The following is a 26,439-nucleotide window of genomic DNA, read 5'->3' as shown; positions in this document are numbered from 1 at the left end:
CAGAGGGCTGGGGGGTCCTCCTGCAGTGGCTCTCCTGACACCTGCAGGAAGGGTTCTCACAGGGGTGCTAGGATCACTGCCATCTGCCTCTGGGTCGGCCTGGTGCCCTCACAGCGTCCACCGCACACAGGGTGCCCTGTACCCACCCAGGACATTGGTGATTCTCCAAAATAAGTGTTCTGCTGAAGAATGACACTGAGCCTGGCACACAGTCTGGACTAAATGCAGCCTGAAGGTATGCAGGAGTGAATGAATGCAGACCGAATGAATGCAGGAGTGAATGAATGCAGGAGTGAATGAATGCAGAAGTGAACTTGAATGCAGGCTGAATGAAGGCAGGAGTGAACAAATGCAAGAATGAACAAATGCAGGAGTGAATGAATGCAGGCTGAATGAATGCAGGAGTGAACGAATGCAGGAGTCATTATTGGGCTCTTTAAGCAAGGCTGCTGCCATCTTCCCAGGCCACGCCTCACCCATGTACCCCCTAAATCCCCCTCGCCTCCCTAAACCCAAGTGTGCTCTCTTGTCTCTGGCCTGGAGTGCTCCCCTCTGCACCCCGAGTCTTAGCTTGGGACGCAGCTCCTTCGTGAGGCCTCTCCCCTCCCCTACCTGCTCTAGGCAATCAGGCTGCCAGCGCGCCCCCAGCCCTCTGGTCAATCCCCCGCTGCTGGCATCCTGGCCTGCTTGCTGAGGACTCAGCCTGAGCGCCAGAGCAGCCCAGGGTCCCCTGAGGTGGGCATGGGGACTATGGGGATGAAAGGGCCCGCCCACTACTGCCCAACTTATTTTACAGCAGAGGAGACGGGCTCAAAGAGGCGGCGTGACTTGTCCAAGGCCACACAGCAAGTTGACAGTGCAGCACTTGCTGGGGCCTGGCCCCGGCGCTCCCTGCCCAGCCCACAGGAGGCTCCTCCCTCAGCCGAGCCAGAACACACTCACCAGAACTCACCGTCGTCCTGCACCGTCACGCCCATCTTCTCCCGCTCACTCTTGCTGACCTTCTGCCACTCCTCTGAGCTGGGACATGAGCACGGAGGGGGGAGGGGGAGGGGTATAAGAGGAGGGTCCCCCAGGGTCACCCTGGCAGGGGAGAGGAGGCACGAGCGTCGCTCGGCAACAGGCCCATCAGTGTGGGTGTCTCTGGAGGCACCCAGGGCCAGGCCCGGCCCCTCCACAAGAAGCCCTGTCTGCCCACTCCCGCAGGTGACCGTGGCTGCCACCCCATCAGGGACCTGGAGGTCTGGGAGCAAAGCTGCAGGTTGGGGGCCAGCGAGGAATGACCCTCAATGCGGGGGGCTCCTTCACTGGGGGCCTGGACTCTGCTCCTCTGCTCGCCACACCAGGGCCAGGAGCCAAGCACAGTCACCCCCATTCTCTCCCCTGGTGGCCTCCCTGCGTGTTTCCCTCCCCACTCACTTGCCTGACTGGTCCATACGGCCCTAGAGGAATCAGCTCATCCCCACCTCCAGGCCTCTGCCCATGCTGAGCCCACAACTCCCCCAGACCCACTCCAAAGGAAGTCTCCTCCTAAAGTTACCCTCTCCCAAATCCTTCAAGGCCCAGCCCCAGTGCCACCTCCTCCAGGAAGCCCACCCCTGTCCTCGCCCAAGCTCTCAAACCAGGGCCCGCCCCCTGCGGTCTGCCCCGAGCCTGCACCCCGGTCCCGGGCCTCACGTGTCGCTCCAGGGCCCACCCCCTGCGGTCTGCCCCGAGCCTGCACCCCGGTCCCGGGCCTCACGTGTCGCTCCAGGGCCCGTTCCACTCCCGCTCGCCCCAGGGGTTGCGCAGGCGGATCATGTCCAGCTTCTCCGACTTGAAGAAGGCCAGCAGGCCGTGGCCCAGGCGCACCTTGCGCACATCGGTGATGGCGTACGCGTGGCCCTTCACCAGGCCGCACGCCAGGCGGGCCTCCATGTCTGCCGCTGTCACTGCCTGCGGGAGGACACAGTTGCTCACAGGCAGGACTGAGTCAGGCTCGAGCTGGACCCAGGGTGGCCACACTGCCCCCTACAGGACGGGGCGGGAATGGCAGCCCCGCACAAAGGGGAGACCTCGTTCCTCTGAGGTGAAGGCCCCAGCCCAGGGGGCACAGCCTTCACAAGCCCCAGGGGGAGCAGCAGTGTGGGGTGAAGGAAGAGATCTGCGGTGGGGCTGGCCCCGGAGGGTGCTGGAGTCGACTAGCACTGGCTCAATTTTGCAAGCTGGTTAAAACGTTAGCTTGAAATCTGCCATGGTGGGAATATTTACACCACAGAAATCAGCAAATGCTACAAATCAGGGCTTTTTCTTTTTCCAGAGAGCCAGTTTATCAACACACCACTGGGTCAGCCAAACCTGGGTTCAAACTCTGCCTTCACTGAGCCCCAGCTCTCCTACCCGAAATGAAATAAGACGATCCTCTTAAAGCGCCTGGCCCTGTGCCAGCAGCAGGAGGGGCTCCCTCACCTCTTTTGGTCACCTTGTAGCTTACGATGCCTCAGACCTTGACTGAGGGACCCTCAGATGCATCGGCACCCATCACCCCAACAAGAGAGGGCTGGAAAAGGGGGATGCTGGCCGGACAGTGTGGGTGAGGCATTTCATAGCGTAGGGGTGAGTGTGGGGGGCCTGTGGCTTGTGCTGCCCAGCACTGGGGAGGGGGCTGCACCCTCCAACTGCTCCCCTCTCCCCATGAGGCTGAGGGTCTGGGTTAATGAGCCAACCTGGGCGGGGGCTCTGCCTGGAATGTGACAGCCACCTCCCACCCCATCAGGGTCGGTGAGGGAAGGGGCTGCCTCTGGGGCCCGGCTCTGTGCTCTCACCTTGATGGAGGCGCTGATGAGGCCTCCCCGGCTGTGCACCTTCAACACACGCTCAAAGAGCTGGTTCCTCTTGGCCTCGTCATTGATGAAGTCACCCTCGGTCAGGTCGATGGGCTCAGAAACACCACCTGTGAAGTCCACCAGTGCGTCCGCTGTGTTGCCTCCATCGAGGGCCTGGTAACAGCCCGACAGCCTGGGGAGCAATGTGGAAAGAATTCCCAGTTCATGCTCCCCTGCCGGTCTAAATCCTTTACCTTATGGGGAGGTTTTTGAGACTCAGAGAGGTCAAGCAAACTGCTAAGGTCACACAGCAGGCCACAGCAGAGCCAACACTAGAACCCAGGACTCTGGCTCCCAGGCTAATATTTGTCCCACTGACCCACACCATTTTATCACTCATATTCCTCTTTGCCTTAGATGCCTCATCTTCAAAAGTTAGCTGTCCAGAAATCTAGCAATTCTTTTCAAAAGTGTTAAAAGCTTATATATCTTTTGACACATCAATTCTGGATGAGTAACATTATTTATAACAACGCAAAACTAGAAATCACCTAAATGTCTAACAACAGGGAACTGGTTTTAAAAACTAATGCTGTGTCTCCACTCTGGAACATTCAGCAGCCATTAAGCACAGCACTGCCAAAGAATCGCCCTGCAGGGCGACACCCGTGCTCGTTTGTCACGTTTGAAGAAGCAGCCCAGCTGGATGCCAGTTATGTTTCAAATGTACACAATAATTCATTTAAAAAATATTAAGCATCTACTTTGTGCAACACGCCAGGTGCTAGGGACCCAGCTGTGGCTCCTTATCTAAATGTTAGGAAAGGGATGGTCTTAAAGGCAGGGTGCTGAATGTAAGCCTGAGAAGCAGATGGGATATATAACAAAACACTATTTACGTAAAGTGAAAATTCATGCCCGCAAAACAGCAACACAGGTTTTGTAAGGAACCTACAAACAAAAAGATGTATCAAAGATGTTGAAAGAGTTGCCAGTGGTGGGCAGGGGGTGGGAGGGGCACGGAGGGCAACGGGAGGCAATGGAGACAGGAGGGGGGCCCTGGCCGTGCTGGTCCTGGACAGAGGAGCCCTGTTACCTCAGATCCCAAAAGACAGAGGGGGATGGGGGGTGCTGCTGGGAGACTACACAGGAGGACAGGAGACTTTTAATATCTCCTGCATGATTTTCTTTTTTTTTTTTTATAATTTTATTTATTTATTTTTTCCCCCAAAGCCCCAGTAGATAGTTGTATGTCATAGCTGCACATCCTTCCAGTTGCTGTATGTGGGACGCGGCCTCAGCATGGCCGGAGAAGCGGTGCGTCGGTGCGCGCCCGGGATCCGAACCCAGGCCGCCAGCAGCAGAGCGCGTGCACTTAACCGCCAAGCCACGGGGCCGGCCCTCCTGCATGATTTTCTATATTTTCTGGGTTTGCTACAACAGACATGCATTCGTTTTATAATTCAAAAAGTAAATAAATGAAAAAATGAGCAAGTATAAATGGCACAGCCACCGTGGAAAACAGTTTGGTGGTTCCTCAAAAATTTAAACATAGAACCATAAGACCCAGCAACTCACTCCTAGGCATATATCCAAAGAACTGAAAGCAGAGACTCAAACCCCCACGTTCATAGCAGCACTAGTCACATAGCCAACACGTGGGAACACCCCAATGTCCATCGACAGATGACTGGATAAACAAAGGCTGACACATACACACATGGAATACTATTCAGCCATAAAGAAGAGTGAAATTTTGATTCATGCTACAACATGGATGGACCTTGAAAACATTCTGCTAAGTGAAATAAGCCAGACAGAAGGACAAACTCTGTATGATTCCACTTATATGAGCTACCTGATCTTCATAGAGACAGAAAGCAGAACAGAGGTTCTCAGGGGCTGGGGAGGGAGAAAGGGGGAGTTACTGTTTAGTGGGTACAGAGTTTATGTTGGGGATAATGAAAAAGTTTTGGGTATGGATAGTGGTGACGGGTACACAGCGCTGTAAATGTAATTCACACCACTGAATCATACACTTATACACGGTTACACTGATAAATACTATATTTTGCCACAATTAAAAAAATAATAAAACTATTATAAAAACAAAAAACCCCAGCAAGCCCACTGAGCAGCTTTCCCAGAAGTGGGAGGAGGGGGGCCTGCACCTGGGACCGCGGACACTCAGTGACCACCAGGGGGCGGGTTTTGCTTTCTTAGGATTAAAAATGGAATCTGTCAACCACTGTTTTCTCCAGTTTGTTTCTGATGTTGGGAGTTCTGTTCTTTTTCCTTTCACACACACACACGGACACACATTGTCTAAAGGGACTGACAAGGGGCCTGGGAGGAGGAACCAGGGAGATGCTTCCCCAGAGCTGGCGGGGCTGGTGTCTGAGCCCACTGGCCCTCCTGCCCCAGGCCTGCAGGGGTCTGGGCAGGTCCCTGTGCCCCAAAGCCCTCCACAGCTCAGCAAACCTTTGCGGGTGCCCGTGCTGGGGACCCAGGGCCTGGCACAGAGCGGGATGAGGGGTCAGCAAAGATAGAATGGATGGACAGTCAGTCAGGTAGACAGATGGATGGGTGGAGCAGGGGAGCCCAGCGAGCAGGGAAGGTGGTCATTCGGTCCCCCTCCACAGCCAGCCCAGGCTCAGAGATACCACAGCCCCAACAGGGCCTCCAGGGAGGGCTGGGCAGCTTGGATCTTTGGGAAAGAAGCACCCACCTGAAGGTGAGTGCCAGCTCTGCCCAGGCTACCTGCAGGACACCTGCCTGGGCCTCAGTCTTCCCAGGCAGAAGTGAGAGTAGTTATTCCTCCCTACGTGGGTTGGTCGTGGGGACCTGACACCAGGCACCAGAGAACCTTCAGTCCAGGCCTCCACCCCACCCAGTGCAGGCTCAGCTCTGGGTGCCCAGGCTCTGAGCATGCTGTGTGACTCTGCACCAGCCCCTCACCTCTCTGTGCCTGGAGCCCTGGCTGGAGGAACACCCACGCAGAGCCCACCAGGAGTGTCGCCCCAGCCTGGCCACCTGCCCGCCTGCCCACCGCTGGCACCTACTTGGCATAGGCCTTCTCCACCAGGGCACACCAGAACTCGTTGCGAGAGCTAGAGTGGCAGTAGATGAGCTGGTTGTTGACCGTGGGCAGCCGGTCGTCGATCACCACGTCCAGCCACTCCCCAAAGCGCCAGAACTGGAAGTGGAAGATGCCCGCATAGGCGTCAGGCTTCTCGGGGTCCCACTCCTGCTCCTTCCAGTCTGGGATGACCTGGATGGGGAGGGGGGACAGGACGGGGACACAGTGAGGGACACAGCGGGCTTCCTGAGGAAGCAGGGGTGCCTGGCTCCAGGGAATCTAAGTGGAAAGGAATACTGGGTCAATTTCCATCTCTGCCATGAACCAGTGTGGGATTTGGGTGAATCCTTCTCATCTCTGGGCCTCAGTTTCCCCATCTCTGCAGTGGTTGGAGGCTCCCTTAGGCTCCTTCCCACTCTGTCATTCTGATTCTGTAAGCTTCCCCTTCCCACCCTCACGCCTCCATCCGCATGCTCCCTGCTCAGAAATCTACCGTATCCACCCCAGTTCAGCCTGGTGCATGGTACCACCACCCGCCCAGTCCTGCCCGAGCCAGAAACTGGGCCACGCTGGCCTCCTCCCGTTCCCTCTCTCCAACCAATCAGGCCAATCAGAGCTCCCACCTTCTGCTAAAGTTCATCTCCTCCTCTCCATCCCCCGGCACCACCCAGGCCCAGTGGCCCATCTCCTCGTCCTTGGACACCGTAACACCATCAGCAGCCACATCTGCCCTCACCCCACACAGCAGCACAGTGATCTTTCCGATCAAGTCACTTCCCTGGAAAATGAGGTCCAAACGCTAATGTGCTCTGTCCTCACACCCCGCCCCCAGCGCTCTACCCACCCCACACCCCAGCCCCAGCCCCTGCTCCCTGCTCCAGGCTCTTTCTCTGGTGAGGAACTCTGTACCTGCTCTTCCTCTAGCTGACTCTCACTTGTCCTTTAGGGTCCACCCTCCTCCTCCACGAAGCCCTCCCTGACTCTTCGAACTAGGCCAGGACCCCTGTCCGTCAGGGGCCCGTGGCACTTCTCTGAGACTCTTAGCCCAGTCATAATTGAACAAGTGTGGGATGTTGTGTTCAATCCTGACACTCTCACTGGAGCGTCAGCTCTCCGAGGGCAGGGACATACCAGTCTTGGTCACTGCTATCCACCCAGCACCTAGCCCAGGGCCTGGCCTAGAGAGTTAATAAACATGTGTTTACTGAATGAATAAATTCAGGCATTCATTGGGACTCAAATAATACTGATTATCTACGGAGCATCTTGGAAATGTCAGGTACCCAGCCTGTGACCGCCATGGGCTATCTAATTCACACAAAAACCCCATGAGTACATTACTAGTATCCATGTCTACTTTACAGATGAGAAAAATGAGGCTCAGAGAGGGCAAGTTACTTGTCCAGGGGCACATGGCTAGAAAATACACACATTCTTTATCAGCATGGACCGCTGTGTGTGCAGCCCCATGCTGGCACAGAGGACCCAGATGAACCAGACACGGTCCCCACCCTCGGGAGGCCGCAGTGTGGTGGGAGAGGCAGCACACAGGCAAGTGCTGAAGTTGACACAGGGTGCGTGGGGGGCATGGAGAGAAGGGAGGGGTGGGCCCAAGCCTGGAGGGCCAGCAGCAGCTTCTAAGCAGGCATCCTGAGAGCTGGCAGTGGGCGTCCCCCAAGCAGACAAGGACAAACAGAGATAACCTGGGCAGCAGAGGGTGGGCAGGGAGGGAAAACCCCTCGACCGGTGAGTCAGGCGGACCTGCTGGCCCTGCTGGGCACTGGACCAAGTGGGGCCAAATCCCACTGACACTAGCCCCTACTAGAAGAAAACCACCCCCAAGTGTGGGGGTGGGCACGCAGGCGTCAGGGCCAAGGAGCCAGAGAGGCATGAGGAGGCTGTAAATCCCGAGGCACAGACCAGCCTGAGCACAGTCAGGCAAAGGCCAGTCCCCACCCCCACACTCATTAAGGATGCTGTTGTTTACAGGCCTCTTACCATCAATGGGGATGTTGGCAAAGAGAAATGCTCCCTAGTGGGACACTGGAGACCAAGAAAATGAAAATACGAAGCACAGTGAGAGGCATGCGGCCACTAATGGAGCCCTGCAGGGTGCCGGGCGTGGTCAGCTGTTTACTCCATGCCCCTCACCCTCGCCACTATCTTTCCAGGCAATACTACAGGAACCGCGGGCAGAAGGCTGCCCAGAGCTCAGGTGAGGGAGGCAGGACTCAAACCCAGGGCTTCAGAGCCTGGCACAGTGTCTGGGATCCATTTGGACGGATACTGGCTGGTCCCTTTTCAGTCAACTCTGTCCTTTTCTAAGTAAAAACTCCCAGGCTGGCCTCTGCCCTGACACCCCCCCGCCCCCCACCGCTTTGCTTGCAGGACAGAAAGCCGTATCAAAATGGGGCACATGCAGGTGGGGGATCATCCCCATTGCACAGAGGGGAAGGCTGAGGTCCAGAGAGGAGCAAGGGCACAGAGTGATGGGCAGTCGGAAGCTGAGAACATGGCCTGGTCACTGCAGCCTCCCCTCTCCGCCCTGCTCTGAAAGCTCTGGACTGAGTGGGGGCGGGGAGGGAGCCCTCACTGAGACCATGGGAGGATCATTAGCCAAACCCAGGCCTTGGCTTTGAGCCCCCTGTGGCTCAAGCAGCAGCTAATGAGGCTCCAGGGCCTGGAAACCCAGAGTCAGGGATCCCTGTGGGCCTCAATTTCCCCTCCTGCGTCACAGCCATTGGACCTGGCATGGGGTGGACCCAAGCCAGCCTTCTCACCCCTCCAGCCGGGGTGCTGGGCGAGAGGGAGGAGACTGTCCAGGAAGGTCTGCTCACATGGCACACAAACTAAAAACCCTTCCGCACCATATCCGGTCACACCAGAAATCAAGGAAGCGACCAAAAACCCCCGGGGCCACGTCAAGGGCTTCAGACACCAAACTGAAGAGGCTCCTGCTGGCCAAAGATGGGCCAATCTGAGCACCAATAGGGACAAAAACTGTGATGGATGAAAACACATCAAATATGTCACATCCACGCGGTCACAATGATACTCACACAAACAAATAATTAGTCACTAGCGGAGGATGGTGGGGAAGCAACTCATTTTTTTGAAAATGGAAAATTAAGGGAAAGAATCGAGGATTGATCTGCCTTTTCTACAGAAACTGTACCAGAGGGTAACCAACAGCAGATGGAGAGAGGCTTGTATCTGGAGAGGAATTCCAGCTAAGAAATGAGGAAGAAATTAGAATATGAGACTCCTCCTATTTTGCAAGCACTGACAAATCACAGATTTAGGCAATCATGGCTTCTAACCTTAGCAATTTAGGATCATCAATGGCTTCTAACATTACAAAAAAAGAGAGACAGCCAGACATCACGTGCTCCTGAGAGAACACCGTATCTCCTGTGACACAGTCACGACAGAGAAAGTTTGTACCTGCACCTTATCAAGCCTCTAGAGGTGAGTCCTAGCTTTCAGGAAATGCAGGGGAGGGAGAACGTGTTCAATGATGAGCCAGCAAAATCCAGAGTTGGAAACGCCACAGGACAGCCAATTGCTTCAGCAAATAAATTGCAAGACAAAAATTAAAAGATGAAGAGGAACCAACCAATTGCAGTATGGACCTTTGTTTGGATCTGATTCAAACCAACTATAAAACATACACACATTTATGGAAACCAGAACATTTACTGGCTATTTGATAAGAAATTACTGTAAAATTATTTTAGTTGTGTTATGCTATTATGGTTACGTTTTTGTTGTTGTTGTTGTTGTTCTGTTTTGTTTTTAATCAGTCCTTGCCATTCAGAGATGCATCCAGAAATATTACAGATGAAATGATACACTGCCTGGGGGAAGTGGGGTGGAGAGGAAACAAAATGGGCCACGAGTTGACGACTGTTGGAGTGGAGGGACGGGTACGGGGAGCTCATCAGGCCATCCTCTCCTCTCGTGCTGTCTACAGGTGAAAGGCCCCATCGCCACGGACACCCCTCCTGGCCTGGCATTCAAAGCCCTGCGAACGGCTCTGCTGACTCTCTCAGCTGCACCCCTGAACACCGCCTCCCTCAGGCCCCGTGGAAGTCTACACCCCATGATGCTTCAGGCCACCTCTGCTACACACGTGTGGCTCCCTCCACTGGCACCCGTGGTCCCTGTCCCTCAGGGGCCAGCTGAGCAGCTTGCAGCGGCCTCCTGACCCAGCGCTCCCCTTGGGCACCGTTGGGCAGCCCCTCCCCAGGCTCTTTCCCTGATCACTGGGGGGAGCCCCTTGAGGGCAGGGCAGCCTCACTCACGCCCAAACCCCTATCACCCAGCACAGGGCCTGGCCCAGCTCCACGCTGGCTGAGTCTTTCTGGGAGGAAAATCCCCCAGCACTGGCCACAGCGAGGCCCCGGCTGGTACCCACTACTGGGCACCACATTACCAACCGCAGCCCGTGGCAGGGACCTAGGTTTTGACTAGGCCACCTCTCCGAGCCTCGTGTCCACATCTACCTACCCTACCTCCAGGACTGTTGTGAGACACAAGGTGAATAACGGCCTTGGAGGAGCTGCATAAACTGTGGAGGGCACTGCACACATGAGCGGGCATCCCTGCTGGTGTCTGGAGGACACATGTGTGCACTCACACAACAGGCCGCACAGCTAGGGGTGGGGATGGAGCTGAGGTGACCTGGTCCACCTCCCTCTCAAGAAGAGAAAGTCCCCTGTGCAGATGGGGCAAGCGAGGCCTGAGGGGTCGAGGCACTTACTTGGGCTGACCAGGCAGCGAGGCAAGGACCGTGTGGGATTTGGAGCCCCTCTCACACCCAGGGAGCCCATAACAGCCATCCACAGACGAATCGGCCCAGAAACCCCAGGGTCCCACTGATAGGTGCACCACAGCGCCCCCTGGTGCTCTGGGGGTTTTCCCTGGGGGACTCCCACCTAGACCCAAGAGGCTGGGCTCAAATCCTACTAGGCCTCTGCCCAGGTGTGTGACAGAGAGAGGAGGAGAGGCTGGGAGAGTCAGGAGGCCAGGGAGGGCGGACTGCTCAGGACCCATGTGCGAGCGGGGCGTGCATGTGTGCGTGTGCAAGTGCGTGAACGTCAGTGGATATGTGTGTAAGCCTATGTGCAGGCGTGGCATAGGGAAGGAGCTTTTCACAGATTTCTGCCTGGGACCCCAGAGGGCCAGATGGAAGCGCTTCTGATAAGGCTGGCGGGGCTGCGGGATGAGGGGTTGCAGGGGAGTTTCCTGGGTTGCCCAAGTTGGGTGAGGAGAGCCACAGGCCTCTGAGTCCTCCAAACTAGAGTATCTGAAGTGCCTCAATCTCAGCTGCTGATGCCGAGTCTCAAATTCCCGAGTTTCAGATGCCATGACCGGAAGAGACCAGGAAGATGGGGTGCGCCCTACCCGCCCCCTCAGGAGAGCAGAGCCCCTGGCTCACCACCCAGAGAGCAGGACGCTGACTCACCTGCAGGGGCCCTCGGGGATTCCTGCTCACAGGGCAGGGAGTGAGCATAGCCAGAGGCTCAGAGACCTGGGCGGGGACCCCAGCCTTCGGGCAGGCCCCCTCCCCAGCTACACCGTGAGGGCTAAAGGTCCCCTCAGATGGGCCGTTCTGGGCCTGGTGATGGTGGCAGAGGAGAATCCATTCCCCCATATCCACTCTCTCCAACTACAGAGTCAGGCCTGGCCCTGGCCCCTGCCAGTCCCTCGACCCCACACCGCCTGCTGCAGTAAGCACTGGGCTGCTGTATCACCTCGGGCAACTCACTTCACCTCTCTGAACCCTGCGCTCCTCCCCCTCCCCCCCCTCTGCGTGCCCCTCCTCCCCCTCCTCCTCCTCCTTGGTAAATAGGTTCTCCTAATGCGCTCCTCTCAGAATAACTGTGAAAAGTGAGACCACACGTCTAGTGACTGGGAGAGTAACAATGAGCAAAGCAAGAGACAGGGCCCTTGTTCCAGCTCCTGAAGCTCTGGTGATTTACAAACAATGACTCATTTAATCTTCATCACAAAGACCCCATGAGGGAGGCAACATCATTAGCCCCCGCCAAGAGATGAGGAAACAGGCTCAGAGAAGTTGCCCAGGGTCACACAAGCGGTCAGCGGCAGAACCAGGCCGGTCCCTACACTACACCACACCGTCTCCAAGGAATGTGGCAGCTCTCGTGGCTCTGAGGTTTCTTGTGGTTTCCGTGGAAAATGGCTCCTCATTTGCCACTCCAGGCGTTCCCTCAGGCACTCCCTCCAGACCCGGTCTCAGAGCAGAGCCAGGGAGGAGAGGAGGGGTGGGAGGGCCTGGCCCATCGGCTCCATTGCCCACCCCTCCCAGAGGCATCTTCGGGAGTGGGTGGACGCTGTGGCTGGAAGGGCAGGGAAGCAGAGACTCCCGGGAGATGGGGTGGGGCGGGGCGGGCACTGCAGGGCTGGGGAAGGGAAACTGCTCTGGGGAGGGCTCTGGGGTGGAGGAGCATGGGGATGTGAGACCTGACTTGGGGAGCATTTCGAAGCAAACCCCAAAGTGTGGCCTCTGAAGCAGGGCCTGCCCTTGACCTCAGGGAAGAAGCCAGCCTCACCCGGGCCTGGCCTTCGGGTGTGGTGGGGGCATCGCCCTTGCCCATCCCAGGAGGTCAGCATCACAGGGTCAAAGGTCCGCAGATCCAGAGCCGGTCCACCACACCCCTCCCCCGGCCCCTCCCTGGCTTCCGTAACCTTGGGCAGGTGGGCTCCTCCTCTGGGCCTCGGTTGTCTCTGTCCAAAAATTGAGTGAGCCTGAGAGAGACGACAAGGGCCAAGCACTGAAGAAGTGTTGAGTGGGGCCCTGAGGTGATGTGGTGACATCAGTCTTATCTGGTCTGCGGGGTGGGGCTGGAAGGGACTTCACAGAACCAGTTGTCCCCTCTAGAAAGTCCGAGTCTGGGAGAGGGTCAGGGGCTTCCCGAGGACATGCAGCAAACTGGTGACAGAGTCCTGACTAAACCTGGGCACAGGTCTGACCCCACCCCACTCCTGCCACTCCCCTGTCCCATCTGCCCCCTGTCCAGCCACCCCGCAAAGGAGGGACACTGCAAATTGGGCATGGCTTGGTGTGTCCCCACGCACCCCTCCAGGTCCCACCCCATAGCCTTAGCATGGCTCTCTCCACACCCCAGACAGAGGCTGGTCCAGGGGCCCCCACAGAAAAACTGTCAGGGGTGTTGGTTCCTGGCGGGGTGTCAGGACACCTGGTTCTAAACGCCACCCTGAGGTCTGACCCTGGCCCAGTCACCCGACTGCTCTGGGTCTTGGCCCTGCAAGTGGCGGAGGAGGGGTCAGGAGTGTGGGAGAAGGCCGGGGAGGGGCGCTCAGGGTTGTGAGGGGATGGATAAGCCAGAGCTCCTGAAGAGGAGGGGGTGGCTCGCAGTGAAAGACTGCACACCACCGAGGCAGGGGCACACGGGCTTTATTGGGGACACACAGTGGGCACAGCACAGGGCAGATGTGGTGGGGCAGGGTAGGGTACAGGCAGTCTGCACTAGGACGTCCCCAGAGCTGCAGGGAGAGGTCAAGCAAAGAGGCAGAAGGGCAGGGCCATGCCCAGGGGCCTGGCCTCCCCCAGGAGTCAGCGAAGAAGCCAGGCAGGCCACACCGGGACCTCTTCAAGCACGTCGGGGACAGGCCCAGAGCTGGGAGTTAGAAAGGACTGTAGTTCACACCATAGTCGATCTCGCACCTAAAGACTCCCAACTCCGACACCCTGCTCCTGCTTGCAGGCCTCTAGAGTGGGGGCTCGAACTCCCAGCAGCCCTGGCGATTAAAGATGGCTCGGATTCTCCATCTTTCAATGCATCTGTTCCCAGGGCCCTGGGGCCCCCGATGGCTCTGCTTTGTGAGGGAAATGTCATGGGCACATTCCTGACAAACAACAAGGCTGTCCCTGAGACAGGGTGTTGGGGGCACCTCCTGAGGTGCCTTTGGCTGATGCCAGGCAGGTCAGACCCCTCCCTCCAAGGGGGGATCACTGGGTGAGCAGAAATGAGGCTTGGGTGCTGGAACTCAATCTGCTGATAATTGTGCCTCAGTTGCCCTGTCTGTTTGGTGAGTGGGTTGCACCCAATGACCTGAGGCCAGTGTCCCACTGTCACACCATACTGTCACCTCCAGCCCACTTCTGACCATCAGCCATCACAACTGCCCTACCAGGCCGCCCCACCCTGTCCCTCGATTCACTAAAGATGCCAGGGCTCCGGATCCCTCTATCCAGCGCCCCCAGGCTGAGGGAAACCCTGTACCACACTGTTCCCTGCTTCACAGCTCGAATCTCAAAGGCTCCCAGCTCAGAAAGCCCCACCCTCCCCAAAGTCATTTTGATGAAGCCCCTGCTAAGGACCACCTGTGAACCGGCTAGGCAATTATATGATAGATAACCTAAAATCGGACTTGTTCATAGGGCAGGTATAGACTCTAGAATATATCCATATGAATATAGCATGCTCTCTCAATATATATATATATCTATGTGGATATATAGATAGATCTCTGTGTGACTTTTTTCTAATCTCCCACTTCACTTCTCCCCTCCTGAAGTCATTCTCAGAAATGCAAATGTTGGCCTGCACGGCCTCCAGCATGCCAACCACTCCCCACAGCCCAAATCAACCCCACAGCAGCCTGCCCGATGTCCTGAGGGCCCCCGAGGCGTAGAGGGACCACACCAGGCCTGTGCCAGGAGCAGTGCTGTCCGGGGTCCTCAGGCTGGGTGTTCGCCTCTGGACATGGGCTGGGGCAAAGGGCGCTGTGGCCAGGCGGGCAGCAAACGCCTGTTTGCTGGATTCTCCAAGGAGGCTGCTCTGTCGTCTCCATCTCCCTGTCTCCAGAGAAAGCCTGAGGGCTGATTCTTTGGATTTCTCTCTCTCTGTGCCCGTCTCTGTCTGTCTCTTGGTCTCTCTCAGTCTCTCTCCGGACAATGAAGCAGAGAGAAGGCAGAGGCCTGGGGCCCCTCCAACTTCCCACACTAGCCCGGACCAGGCCTCCCGGTCTCCAGCAGAAGCAGTGGCAGCCAGTTCAGCTTCTAGACTACAGAACCTTTGCGTCGTCCTCCCGTGAGCAGGATCGCCAGCACCACAGAAAGGAGAAGAGGAAGGACGCCAGCTCAGGGGGTCCCAGCCAAGCCGAGCACAGGCCAGCAGCTGGAAGAATGTCCCCAAACACACACCTGGGGGCAGGGGGTCCGGGCAGGGGACAGGGCAGGTGGGCGAGAGGAGGGGCCGCAGTGAGCAGCTGCCATCAGAGCTGGCTGAAGACCACGGAGGCCTTGAGGTTGGCGGGCTCGAGGCCGTCGCTGAAGGTGATGAGAAAGTACATGACCCTGCGGATCCTGGCCAGCTCGGACAGGCGCTCCCCGAACTCCAGGGCGTCGGCCTCATTCCAATCCACGGCCTCCGAGTCCTCCTTGCGCCAGAAGATGGCAGTGGGGTCCAGCAGCTGGCGGGTCATGAGGTTGGTGAGGTCGGGCGTCCAGTTCTGGGAGGTGCCCGTGATGGTGACCTTGCCCGGCTTGTCCAGCACCACGTCCCAGCGCTCAAACTGCAGCTTGTGCTGCTGGACGAAGTCGAGGCGGTACACGGCCTCGGCCGGCCGCAGCAGTTTCTCGCCGTCCTGGCGCTTCTCCCCGCGCTGCCGCAGGCTCTCCACGCGCAGCCGCATCTGCCTGGTCAGGTACTCGTCCGGGACCAGGGGCATGTCGAGCTGCGGCCGCCTCGGCTCGTCCTCCGCCATGCCCCAACTGCTGCCGCCGCCTCGCCGTCCGGGAGCCCAGTGGGCTGGGGCCTCGCCACCAGGGGACGAGGCCACCAAAGAGGGGCCCCACCTACCCTTCTGCCCTCCCCTTGTCCCCTCCCCTCTTTCCCACTGGCCCGTCTCAGCCCCGCCCAGTCCTCAAAATGGGGTGTGTCCCCAAATGCCTCCTCTCCACTCCTTGCAGAAGTGGTAATGGAGGCATTGCAGGCAGGCAAGAGGGTGACAGGCTCCTCGGGGACCGGATCATGATGTCAATTGCTGTGGCAACCGCCCTGACTACCACGGATGGGCTGGGAGCTGGCTTGTTTGTGAAGGGAGCACTGCATACAGGCAGCAAGAGTGGGAGGGAGGTGGGGAGCAGGCGCACACTGAAGGCACATAAAGTGAGGCTGGAAGACCCCCTGGCAGGAGGATGCAGGGAACAAGGACCACCGGGGCCCGCCAATTTGAGATCGGAAGTCACCCAAGCAAACCTTGGAGCCATCCTGACTCAGCCTCACCCTTACCCCTCCACACCCGATCGCCAAGGCCTGTCGATTCTGCCTCCCAGATACCCTGAGGACCCTCCCCTCTTCCCAACTGCCAGGACTCCAGCCCAGCACCATCACCTCTCACCTAGACCCCTGTTCTCAAACTTTCGTGAGCATCCGAATCACCTGCAAGACTTAAAACACAGACTGTTGGGGCCCACTCCCAGAGTTTCTGATTTAACAGGTCTCTGATGAGGCCCAAGAATCTGCATTTCTAACAATCTCCCAGGGGATGCTGGTGCTGCTGGTCCAGGGACAGCACTTTGAGAATCACTGACCTAGATGATTCTTGCCTGCTGGACCAGCCTCAACCCTGCGCTTCATGGCAGCCACACGACCAGGTTTCTCTCCTACTAAAATCCCACCACTATTCCACCCATCTCGAGCCTCAGTTTCCCCCAAGAGACTTGAGGCTGAGGAAGAATCTGACTAACGTCTATATCCCCAGTGTCCGAGGCAGAACCAGGAGCTCAGCTGTTATATACAGGCAAACGGAAGAAGTGGAGCACCAGAGCCCTGAGGGGGCAGGGACCGAGTCTGTCTCGTTCGTCACTCTAAGCCAGCACTCAGAGCAGGGCCCGCCACACAGGAGGCCCTCAGAAAATGCTTGTTGAATGAATGAATGAATGAATGACACTGATGAGAGAAGGGTTGAGGTGACAGACCACGGGGCCCAAGGCCAAGAGGAAGAAGGGCAGATGGGGAGAGCACACGGGCACTGCCCAAAGCCAAAATGAGGTTTAGGGACAGGTGTGCATCGGAGTGGAGGAGCGAGGGAGATGCCTGAGGGACTGATCCTTCAGGTGAAGATGTGCAGGGAGAGCAGATCTAGGCCGTGGCCGCCATGGGAGCAAGAGGCAGAGGCAGCTGACGGTGAGGCTGATGGAAATGCAATCGAGACGTGAGGCCGGGTGATGAGGGCGGGGTGTCAGCCACATGGGCACAGTAATTCCCGGGACACGGCAGTACTTGGGGGAAAAGGCTGGGAAACTGGAGGTGCCAAGCCCTTGGTGCCTGGGTGGCAGGGATGGCCATAAGGTGGGCTGGGGCAGTGGGGGGAGGCACACAGCAGAGGCCTGTAGGGATTTATATGGGGAGGGGGCCGTCTGGAGGCAGCACTGAGGAAGAGAGAATGCCGCCCCATCTCTCGACCTGCAGGATGTGGGGAGAGGTGTTCAGCTTCTACTGATGGGGACCCAGGGGCCACATGACCCTGGGGAGGGCCTGGTCTCGGCCTGGGTAGAGGAGGCTGAAGGTGGACGTTGTTACCAGGGCCTGGGCCTCCCAGACAGACAGGGCGGGGGGGGGGGGTATGGGAGCCGAGGAAGGTCAGAGGGGGGAAGGTCAGAGGGGGAAAGGTCAGGGGGGGAAGGGCGAGGAGGCAGGTGGCTGCAGGTGGGGCTGGGCCCACTGCCATCCACACGCCTCTGCTCAGCCACCAGACGCCCTAGGAAGACCCACCAAAGGCTAGACATAGGAATGAAGAGAGAGGAGAGAAGCAGGCTCGAAACCTGTGTATGTGATTGCCAAAATGTGTATTAAAAACAGAACAAACACCTCTGTAACACCAAATGGAAAAAAGACTAGAAGCAAATACAGAAAACCCCTCACACTGGTTGTTTCCGAGTAATGAAAACCTTACGTGACTTTGTACTTTTTCAAATCTTCCATCCCCAGTGCCTAGAATGGTGCTCAATTACCATGTGGTAAACGTAGCTAATGTAGCTAAAGGGCATGAACTGCTTACACAACAGGGGCAGGGCGGGATGGGAAACATCTTACAGGAAACTAAAAGACAGCCCTGCCCTGCCACCAGGTGCCTCCCCTAGGTGCCGCCCAGGACTGCCCATCCCCTACACTGGCTCTCAGACATCCCAGCGCTCACTGGGACTCTGCTCACTTCTGCTCTCCTCCGGCCAGGGGCCTGGCTGACTCCTCCTGGGTCGGGGCAGCCTGCGGCTCAGAGCAGGGATCAGGCCTGCCCCAACGCTCAGGGCTGCGCCAGGCTTGGGGGGGGAGGTGAACTCCCCTGGCTTGGGCCAGGCCAGGCCTGATGGCAAATGCTCCACCCACTGTCACATCCTGATTTCTGGTCCACAAAACCCGGGTTCCTGAAGTCCACTGCCCTGTCAGGGAAGGTACAGTCAAGTGGGGGAGACCATAAGACCCCCACCAGGCATCCCATAGGAGGGGGAGGCTGGCTGCCAAGAGGTGTCCGGCAGAACAGAGAAACAGGCAGGGAGCCCAGAGGAGGGGTGGGGAGGGGGATTTACCACATGCAGATTGCCCCTCACACCCGGCTTGGCTCCTTTAATCCTCCCACAACCCTGGGGACTGGAAAGGTCAGGTTTACACCAAGGCCAAGAGAAGGAACACGACCTGCCCAAGCTCACACAACTAGCAAGGGACCCAGCCAGAATCAAACCCAGGTCTGGCCAGCTTCAAAACCCGTGCCCGTCGGCCCCAGGCTGCCTCAAGAAGTAGAGGTGAAGGGGTGGCTTCCTGGAGGAGGGGGCATGTGTGTCAAGGGTATGATGCACCTGCATCTGAGGCTCAGCACCCCCAGAGTGAGGTGGCAGGGGAGCAGAGGTGCAGCACAGGCTGAGCACCCCCATTCCACGGAGAGAACAGGGTGGGGCAGGGGAGGCCCTGCAGGGCAACGGGCCCAGAAAGTGAAGGGTGACAACAAACAGGCGCAGTCAGCAGGGACAGGGCGGGAGGCGAGGCACCGTAATGAGCCCCCCAGGGCCTCACGCCTCCTGCCGGGATTCAGGGGCTGTCAGCACAGCAGCACCAGAAGGCAGAGTGCAATTAGCCAAGAGCACCCCACCCTGCCCCAGCCTGCAGATCAGCCTCCCCACCCTCGAAGGCTCCAGACCAGCCAGGCTGGTGCCCCGAAACCCTGCAGGAGGAACCTTCGGCCCAGAGACAAACACAGGCCTGCCCATGGTCACACAGCATCAATGACAGGCCTCCTGCCAGCGGGTCCTGGACCCCTTCTTCAACTTGCTAGATGGGGAACTGCACCAGGGGACAGCCCGAGGCCAGGCCCAGGGCAAGACGCACAGAAAGCTGAGGTTCCCCCCTACGAATGACCAGACAGCCCATTCCCAGGAGGGGACACAGCGGGCCTGGCTCCAGCCCCACTGAAGGCCCCAGCAAGGCAGCTGTGGGGTTGCTGGGTCTAACAATTTGGGAGGGGCTCTGTTCTCAAAACTTTCTTGAGCCTTCTCTGTGCCAGGTTCCTGCTGGGTGCAGCAGGAAGATATAAGTTGGACCAGCTCTGCCCGGGGGAGCTCATCTCGAGGGGAGACCACAGATAAACAGGCAATTATAGGGCAGGGTGGGAGGCATGGGGTCAGCCCCACAGGATTCCCACGTGCCACCTCTGGCCCCAGACTGAGCCCTGACGTAGCTGGGGATGGGGCTCAGAAGCAGGGCACTTGTTCTGGGCTCAGAGAAGGGGGCTGGAGCCTGGAGGCAGGAGGATGAGGACAGCCCTACATCCAGAGAACAGCTCCAGGCCCCCACCCTCTCTGGGCCTGAAGCCCAGTGAAATGATCCCACGTGTGGCTCTCTGAGGCCCTCCTGGCTCGGACATCCCATGTCTAACCATGTCTACAGGCCGCAGCAGTGGCCTCTGCGCAGGCCCAAGAGCACGTAGCTACCCCTATCCCCACAGGACCCTCAGGGGCAGGCCCCAGGGACGCCCACCCTGGGGTAGCTTTGAGAGGTCACCTCTCTGTTCAGAAGACATGAGGGCGGGGCCCCTACCACGGTCCCAGCCCTGGCTGAGGGCACAGCTCCCTCCGATGGCTGCGGGATGTCTCAGAGGACAAGAACAAACTCACTCTGCTCCTGGTGCCCTGCTTGCACGGGAATACTCATTATGTCCTACAAATACTCATTATCCTAACACTGGTGCTGGCGGCCGCCTTCCCTGAGCACCGCACTGCGCAAGGCCCTTCAAGTATCGTGTCTCGTTCCACCCTCATGGCTCCCAAGGGGGAGCTACCCTATATCCCAATTTTTCCGATGAGTAACCTGAGGCTAATTATAAAGCTACTGAATGGTGAGGATGGGGCTTGAACCAGAGCCAGTAAGACTGAGATGACCAGTGCTCTCATGCCCTGCTGCTAGCCCCTCATAAGAAGACCAGGAAGCGCAAGGATGAGAAAGGGCAATGACTTGTATTTGCTGGCATAGGGACCAGGATGCAGTCCCCGTTAATAATTCTTTAGAGAGCACAAGTATAGCCTATAATCTGGCCTCCCCGCCTCCCCAGGAGGGGAGCTCTGAGTGTTGGATTTAAGGGCCGCACTGCCAAGTGCTGCCACAAGAGGGCGAAGTGTCGGGACCAGAGCCCATTCCAACATAATCCCTTTGCCGCTGGTCCAGAACATCACTCATGAACCGTGAGTCATGAAACAGGATCGTCTGGACCACTCCCGCTGAACAAGGGAAAAAACTGAGGCCCAGAGAAGGTCAAGGACTGGCCAAGTCACACAGCGGGTCTGGCAGGGGTCTCCTGGGCCCCAGTTAGTGGTGTCTCCACACTGCACACTATTCACGCAGCTTCCACATTTCCCAGGTGTGTATTCGGCCAAGTGGCTCCAGGGACACTGTGGGCCCCCAATAGTGGGGAGGGGACACATCAGAATCCCCTTGGGAGTTATACAGATTCCCAGCACCTGCCTGGCGATCCTAAGCTGGCAGGTGAGGGGAAGGCGACTCTGATGATCAGCCAGTGCTGGGGAGCCCCAGGGTAGCCCTCTGCACGTTCAGGCTGCACCTCCCCTGTCTGGTAAGATTCTCCAGAACCCCTGGCTCTCCCCAGGCCTCACCTTCTGCCACAGTGGCTCACGGGAAGCGAGAGATGAGCAGGCCGCCACAAACCAGCAGTTGCCCACCTGGCCCTGGTGCAGGTCGTGGGAGCTGATGCCGTCCACAAAGAGGCGGGGGTCCTCGCAGATGTCCTGCGGAGAAGCCGAGAGACCTCACCATCGGCATGGAGATTCGCCCGCCTCCCCTCGCCAACGCGGCCCTGCAGGGCCAGTCGGTTTCCTCAAAGGCAGCTCCCCCAGGTGCTGCCTGGAACGTGCCCCGCCTTCTCCTGGCTGAAGAACTCTGCTCTTCTGCCAAAGGTTTCATGGATGAACGAATACTGTGGAAGGACTTCTGGGGGTTGGACCCCGGGCCCCCACCTTCCTCCTCCCTCTGTGGTCTTCCCTGCCCAGCAAGGGCTCGGTTTCCATCATTCTCCAGCCCCAGCAGCCCGGCAGTGCCCACCCCAGCTGGCCCTCAGGGGCCCACGGTCATCAAGTGGGGTGGGGGTGCAGGGCAGAAACACACACCGAAATTACACGTGATGAGTGCAAAGAAGGGAGTCGACGTGCCAGGCCCCGTGTGGGCACATCCTCGAGCTGTCTCATCTCACTCTCACCCCACCTGAGGAGTATGGGGTCGTTATGCCATTTTATGGATGAGGAATGAAGGTTCAGAGAGGGGTAGTGACTTGTCAAGGGCACACAGCAAGCAAATGCCGAGCAGAGCTGAGCAGAGACACCCCCGTGCTCCAGGAGTGTGGGACCAATGCGCCAGGCTGGGGCAGGGCTGGGCATGAAGGCGGTTCCCTTCCCCTTCCCAGTCCAGGTCCCTTCTAGGGCATGCGTGTGTCCACCTGTGTCCAGCACGCCCGCCCCAGGCCCCTCCTCCTCTCCCATCAGCATCTTCACTCCACAGAGCTGAGAGAGAGTGACCATTCCCTGGGGTGGGGTACAATGGGCAGCGGGGAAGGTAAACACTGACATGCCTTCCATGTGCCAGGCATCCTGCTGGCACCATCATCAATCCTCACACGGTCCTGAGAGGCAGGCATTGTGCCCATTTTACAGGTGAGGAAACTGAGGCCCAGAGAGGTTGAATAACATGCCCCAGCCACACAGCATGGGCCTGCCTCCACTTCAGCTGGTGCTCCTGAGCTACTTCAATCACAACCTAGCTACCGAGGTCCTACCACAGGCGGCCAGCAGAGGGTAGCAGAGTCAGGAAGACGAAATCCAAATTCTTGCTCCCTATTATTGGCTGTGCAACTTTGGGCTAGTGGCTCAACTGCTCTGAGCCTCTGTTTCCTCACCTGTGCAAAGGAGGTAGATTATTACCCCTGCAGGGCTGTGTGAGGACTCCACAGATCATGGAGGCAGAGCACTCGGCAGGAGAAGAAGGGACGAAAGGTTATCAGTTTTCACTAAGGCTCTGGGACTCCTGTTGCCACCTCCGCCTGGTAAAAGCTGGATTTTGGAGGGCCAGATTGAGGGCATGAGCAGGACCTTGGGGTGACCGAGGGCCAAGCTGTAAGGTGGCTTCCTCAGAGTACAGATGCCTGAGTAATATCACCCCAGGTCCCGGAAACCCAGTGAGGCTGCACCGGCTCTCAGGAAGCAGGGGTTCTCAGAAAGCAGAGGCTTCGCCTCCCTCCAGCTGCCTCCTTATCTTCTCTGCCGGGCTTCGGCCCACGCCCAGTCCGGCACCCTGAGCCAGAGAGAGCCATGACAGCATCTGCCTCCCTGCGGCCTAGAAGGGCAGGCAGGACCGGGGTGGAGAGGCCTTCATATCCGGAGGACCCCAGCCACATCCCCACTGTAGGAAGAGAGACAGCCACTGCCTGGTGTCACCAGGGTCTGCAGCGGTGACCTCCTAGCACCCCTCCCTTTCAGGTCCTCCCACTAGAGCCCTGGACAGAGACCCCCATTCCACAGAGGGGCACGCTGCCCGGGTGGGGGCAGTAACACCCAAGGTCACAAGGCAAGTAAGTGGACTGATGGGACAGAACCCAGGTCTGCTGGCTCCCCAACCAGGGTTCTCCTCCCCACGGAGCAGCCCTGCCAAGGCAGACCTGTGGGCAGGTCCAGCCATCCCAACCTGTCCCTACTGCCCCAGAACAGGGCTCTGACCCCAGACACCTCTCTAGCCCCTGAGAGACAGACAGCTCCGGAGGAAGGAGTCTGGATTCCAGGCCCAGCACCACCCTGACTCGCTGTGGTGGGGCAGGGACCTCGGGCAGATCCGCCAGCCCAGGAGGGAGCAGAGAGGAGAGGCGGTCTGAGGCGTGTGCCCACGGCCAGGGGAGGCGCAGCTCCACCAGCTCAAAGCCAGAGAAACCACTGGAGGCTGGCGGCACCTGGGGTCTGCCCTGGGGTCCAGCGGCCACCTAGGGACACCCTGAAGGAGACAATCACAGAAACAGCTCACAACGACTGAGCACCTGCTGTGTGCCAGGCCCTGTGCGAAACAACCCGTGAGACGGGCACTTCACCCTCCGCATTTTACAGACAGGCAACCAAGGCACAGAGAGGTTAAGTCATTTGCCCAGGGCCACACAGGAGGAGGTGAATTGAGATTCAGATTCACACAGTCAGCCCCAGAGCCTCCAGATGGGCTAAGATTTATGAGTGACAAAGCCATCCTTCCTTCCCTTGTCCCCCTGCACTTGTCCTTAGCCCAGCTCAGGGGGTCTCGCTACACAGCCCAGGCCCTCACTGTCACCACCGCAGGGCCGGGCTTCTCAAGACCAGTGTTTATCCTTCCACCTCCCCCGGGCCATCAGCCAGGCACAGAGCACAGAGCTAGACAGGGAGGTTCCCAGCCACAGGCAGGGCCTTGAAGAGGAGGAGCCGGACTATGAGCCTCCACGTGAGCACAGCTGTGACAGCAGAGCCCAGAGAGAGATCAGAGGAGGCTGCCTGGAGACAGTGACGCCAGTAGAGCAGGGACAGAGCGGGCTGGTGGCCAGGAGGCTCTGGAGGGGAATGGGGACTCCAAATCCCCCCCAAGACGGGATCCAGCCACAGCCTCCAGACAGACGCCACCTCTGACACCACCCTCCCCTAGGCCCTTGGCCGCCTGTGCTCCCTTCCACCATTGTCCACGCCCGTGAGCTCTAGGGCAAAGCCCGGGCCAACTCTGCCCATCTCCAGTGTCAGGAACAAGGCCTGGCAGGTTCCACCAGAGCTGCAGGCAGGAGGCCCGGGAGGCCAGGTGGGCAGACTGGCCTGCAGGATCGCAGGATAGGGCTGGACAGGCACCCGCTATGAGTCCTGGGCCAAGCTGTCCCCCAGGCCTGGGAGCTGACCCTCCTCTGGTCAACATACCTCTCCCTGGGGCACAGCCTTCTGCACCTGTGGTCACCTCTCACCTCTCGGCCCCTCCCAGTCTGTTGGACCAGCTCCACCGGACGCAGGTCACAGCCCTAACCACCTCCCTCAGCAGCACAACAAGAATTTCAGGTTTCTAGGCCCGGAGTACAAACAGGAATGCAGTGATCAGGGGCACCTTCCACCCCCCCTCGTCCCCGCTCCTCATCCACCCACTTTCACACCGTCACCCCCTCCTGGAATCTAAGGTCACAGCAGGAATCAACCAGACAACCGGGGAAACAGGGAAACGGAGGCCCAGGAAGGAAGCAGGAAAAAAGGGCAGCGTTCTCAGGCGTTAGAGCCTGGGCCCCACTCCCTCAGCAACAGACCTCCCTCCTGGCCTCATGCTCCCCTCTCCCCCACTGGCAACCTGGTCCTTCAAGGCCACTTGAGCACATGCCCGCAGGGGATCATTCCGGGGCAGGGCAGAGGCCCAGATGGCTGGCCTTGGTGCAAACGGCCTGTTTCGAGGCATAAAGGGGCCTACTGTTCAGCATAGCCAGGGAGCGGGGCCTTCTCCACGTGCTGGTGTGATGAGCACGAGCCCGGGCAAGGGGCTGGGGACCACCAGGCCACCTTGGGAGAATTCTGGGAGGTTCCAAAACCGACATCTGTTTGTGGGAGCCCCACTTATGCCCTCCTTGGTTCCACCAAAGGACCTGCGGGCTTATCTCCAGAGATGGGGAGTGGCAGAGCGCTGGATATGGGGGGATCCCCCCACCACAGGGATGAGTAGAGGCCCCTACGGGCCTGAGAGAGGAGGAAATGCCCCCTCCTGTCCATCCACAGCCTGGGGATTCCTCCTGAGTCACAGGCCTTGCTGACAGGCCCTGTCTCCTCTTATCTCCCTGGCCAGGCCTGTGGGGGAGGCCAGCAGATGCTCACTGAACTGGAAGGAACAAAGAAACCATGAGCCTGGGGGAGGAGGAGGGTGTGGGCCCCAGGCAGGTGCCCTGGGTGGGGCCTGACATAGACGAAGCCTGGCCCCCCTGCAGAGTCCACAAGGGAGGGGACTTCCCCAGGCAGGGTGGCTCTGCGTCCCCAGCACAGGGCTGGCAAGGAGCAGGTGGGGGAGAGGGGAGCCAGTTTGTCATCTGCCTCCCATGCGTGTGACACTACAGATACCTCGAGTCATTTCAGCCTCCAGAAACCAGGACCAGCAAGAATTATTCTCCCTGTTTACAGGTGAGGCGACTGAGGTCCAGGGAGGGGAAAGACTCGTTCAAGGTCACACCTCCCGTAAGGCAGGGCCAAGTCCACGTGGATCAAAACTAGCCTCCTCATCCCATTTTGGGAGAAAGGCGCTCGCTTCGGCAGCATATATACTGGGAGAAAGGAAGGGGGAGGCCAGCAGGCAGGGAGGCTGGCTTTTGTCTCTATTTGTAAACAGTCAGGTCACAGGACTCGAAAGTTAGACTCCATAGAAACGCAGCTGCCTCGGCCGGCCCAAGTTCCATCTCCCTGGCCAAGGGCCAAGCAGCTGGGGGTAAACGATCCCTCCACTGGGCTGACCGCCCCACCCGCCTGAAACACGCCGAGCTTGACTTCCTGCTCCACCAACCCTCTTCCTGCCCGCTACCCTGGCCCTGCCACCACCCAGCAGGCACTGCTTACACGTGGACCACCCACCACATGATGTCACCTCTCATCTAAAACCACGCAGCCGTGCCTGGCCCTGACCTGCCTCCCCAACCTGGAACTGACCCCCCACCATCCCTGGGCCCCACTCAGACATCTCCCTCTCAACACCAGCCACCGGGCCATCTGTCACCGGCCTCCACATCCAGGGCAGGGGCAGCTCTGCTCCTCCTCTTTCAGTGTCTAGAAAGGACCAGGCACCAAGCCCAGTGAGGAAGGCAGTGAAGGAGAGGGTGGCGTGGCAGGACTCCCAAACTGCCACTGGGAAAGGGGCCCAGAGAGGGCAGGTGACTGCCAGAGTCACACAGCATGGGGATGCTGAGCCCAGCCAGCCTGGCATTTCCTCTCACTGCACCAAGTCCAACTTTCCCTAGTCGTGCCTCGCCAGCCTCCTTCCAGAGCCACGGATCTAAAAT

The 26,439-nt window shown here is 58.4% G+C and overlaps 2 protein-coding genes across 6 annotated transcripts in view; both read right to left on the bottom strand.

The window, feature by feature from the left end:
• CAPN5 (calpain 5) overlaps positions 1-26,439 on the bottom strand; it is a 51,869-nt gene that overhangs the window by 8,291 nt on the left and 17,139 nt on the right. For 3 of the 5 annotated variants that reach the window (XM_087433483.1, XM_087433485.1, XM_087433484.1), the window contains exons 3-7: positions 21,035-21,166; positions 5,867-6,075; positions 2,805-2,997; positions 1,742-1,935; positions 943-1,020 (exon numbers count right to left, since the gene is read on the bottom strand). In XM_087433483.1, the coding sequence (XP_087289609.1) occupies positions 943-1,020; positions 1,742-1,935; positions 2,805-2,997; positions 5,867-6,075; positions 21,035-21,166 (806 nt within the window). Of the gene's footprint in view, positions 1-942; positions 1,021-1,741; positions 1,936-2,804; positions 2,998-5,866; positions 6,076-11,350; positions 11,576-21,034; positions 21,167-26,439 lie in introns of those variants that run through there. The other 2 variants (XM_087433486.1, XM_087433487.1) reach the window with 2 other exon arrangements.
• OMP (olfactory marker protein) lies at positions 12,957-15,676 on the bottom strand. Its single transcript, XM_087433488.1, has one exon. The coding sequence runs from the start codon at positions 15,637-15,639 to the stop codon at positions 15,148-15,150; it is 492 nt and encodes a 163-aa protein (XP_087289614.1). The 5' UTR covers positions 15,640-15,676; the 3' UTR covers positions 12,957-15,147.

This window comes from Ceratotherium simum, chromosome 7 (assembly GCF_057802395.1).
Source record: "Ceratotherium simum simum isolate JZ-2026a chromosome 7, ASM5780239v1, whole genome shotgun sequence".
Taxonomy (NCBI): Eukaryota; Metazoa; Chordata; class Mammalia; order Perissodactyla; family Rhinocerotidae; genus Ceratotherium; species Ceratotherium simum.
Note: the sequence above shows the minus strand (reverse complement) of the source record. Positions and strands in the feature narration are given on the sequence as shown.

Excerpts from the sequence above, each read along its gene's own strand:
- OMP (XM_087433488.1), bottom strand. The coding sequence starts at position 15,639 with ATGGCGGAGGACGAGCCGAGGCGGCCGCAGCTCGACATGCCCCTGGTC.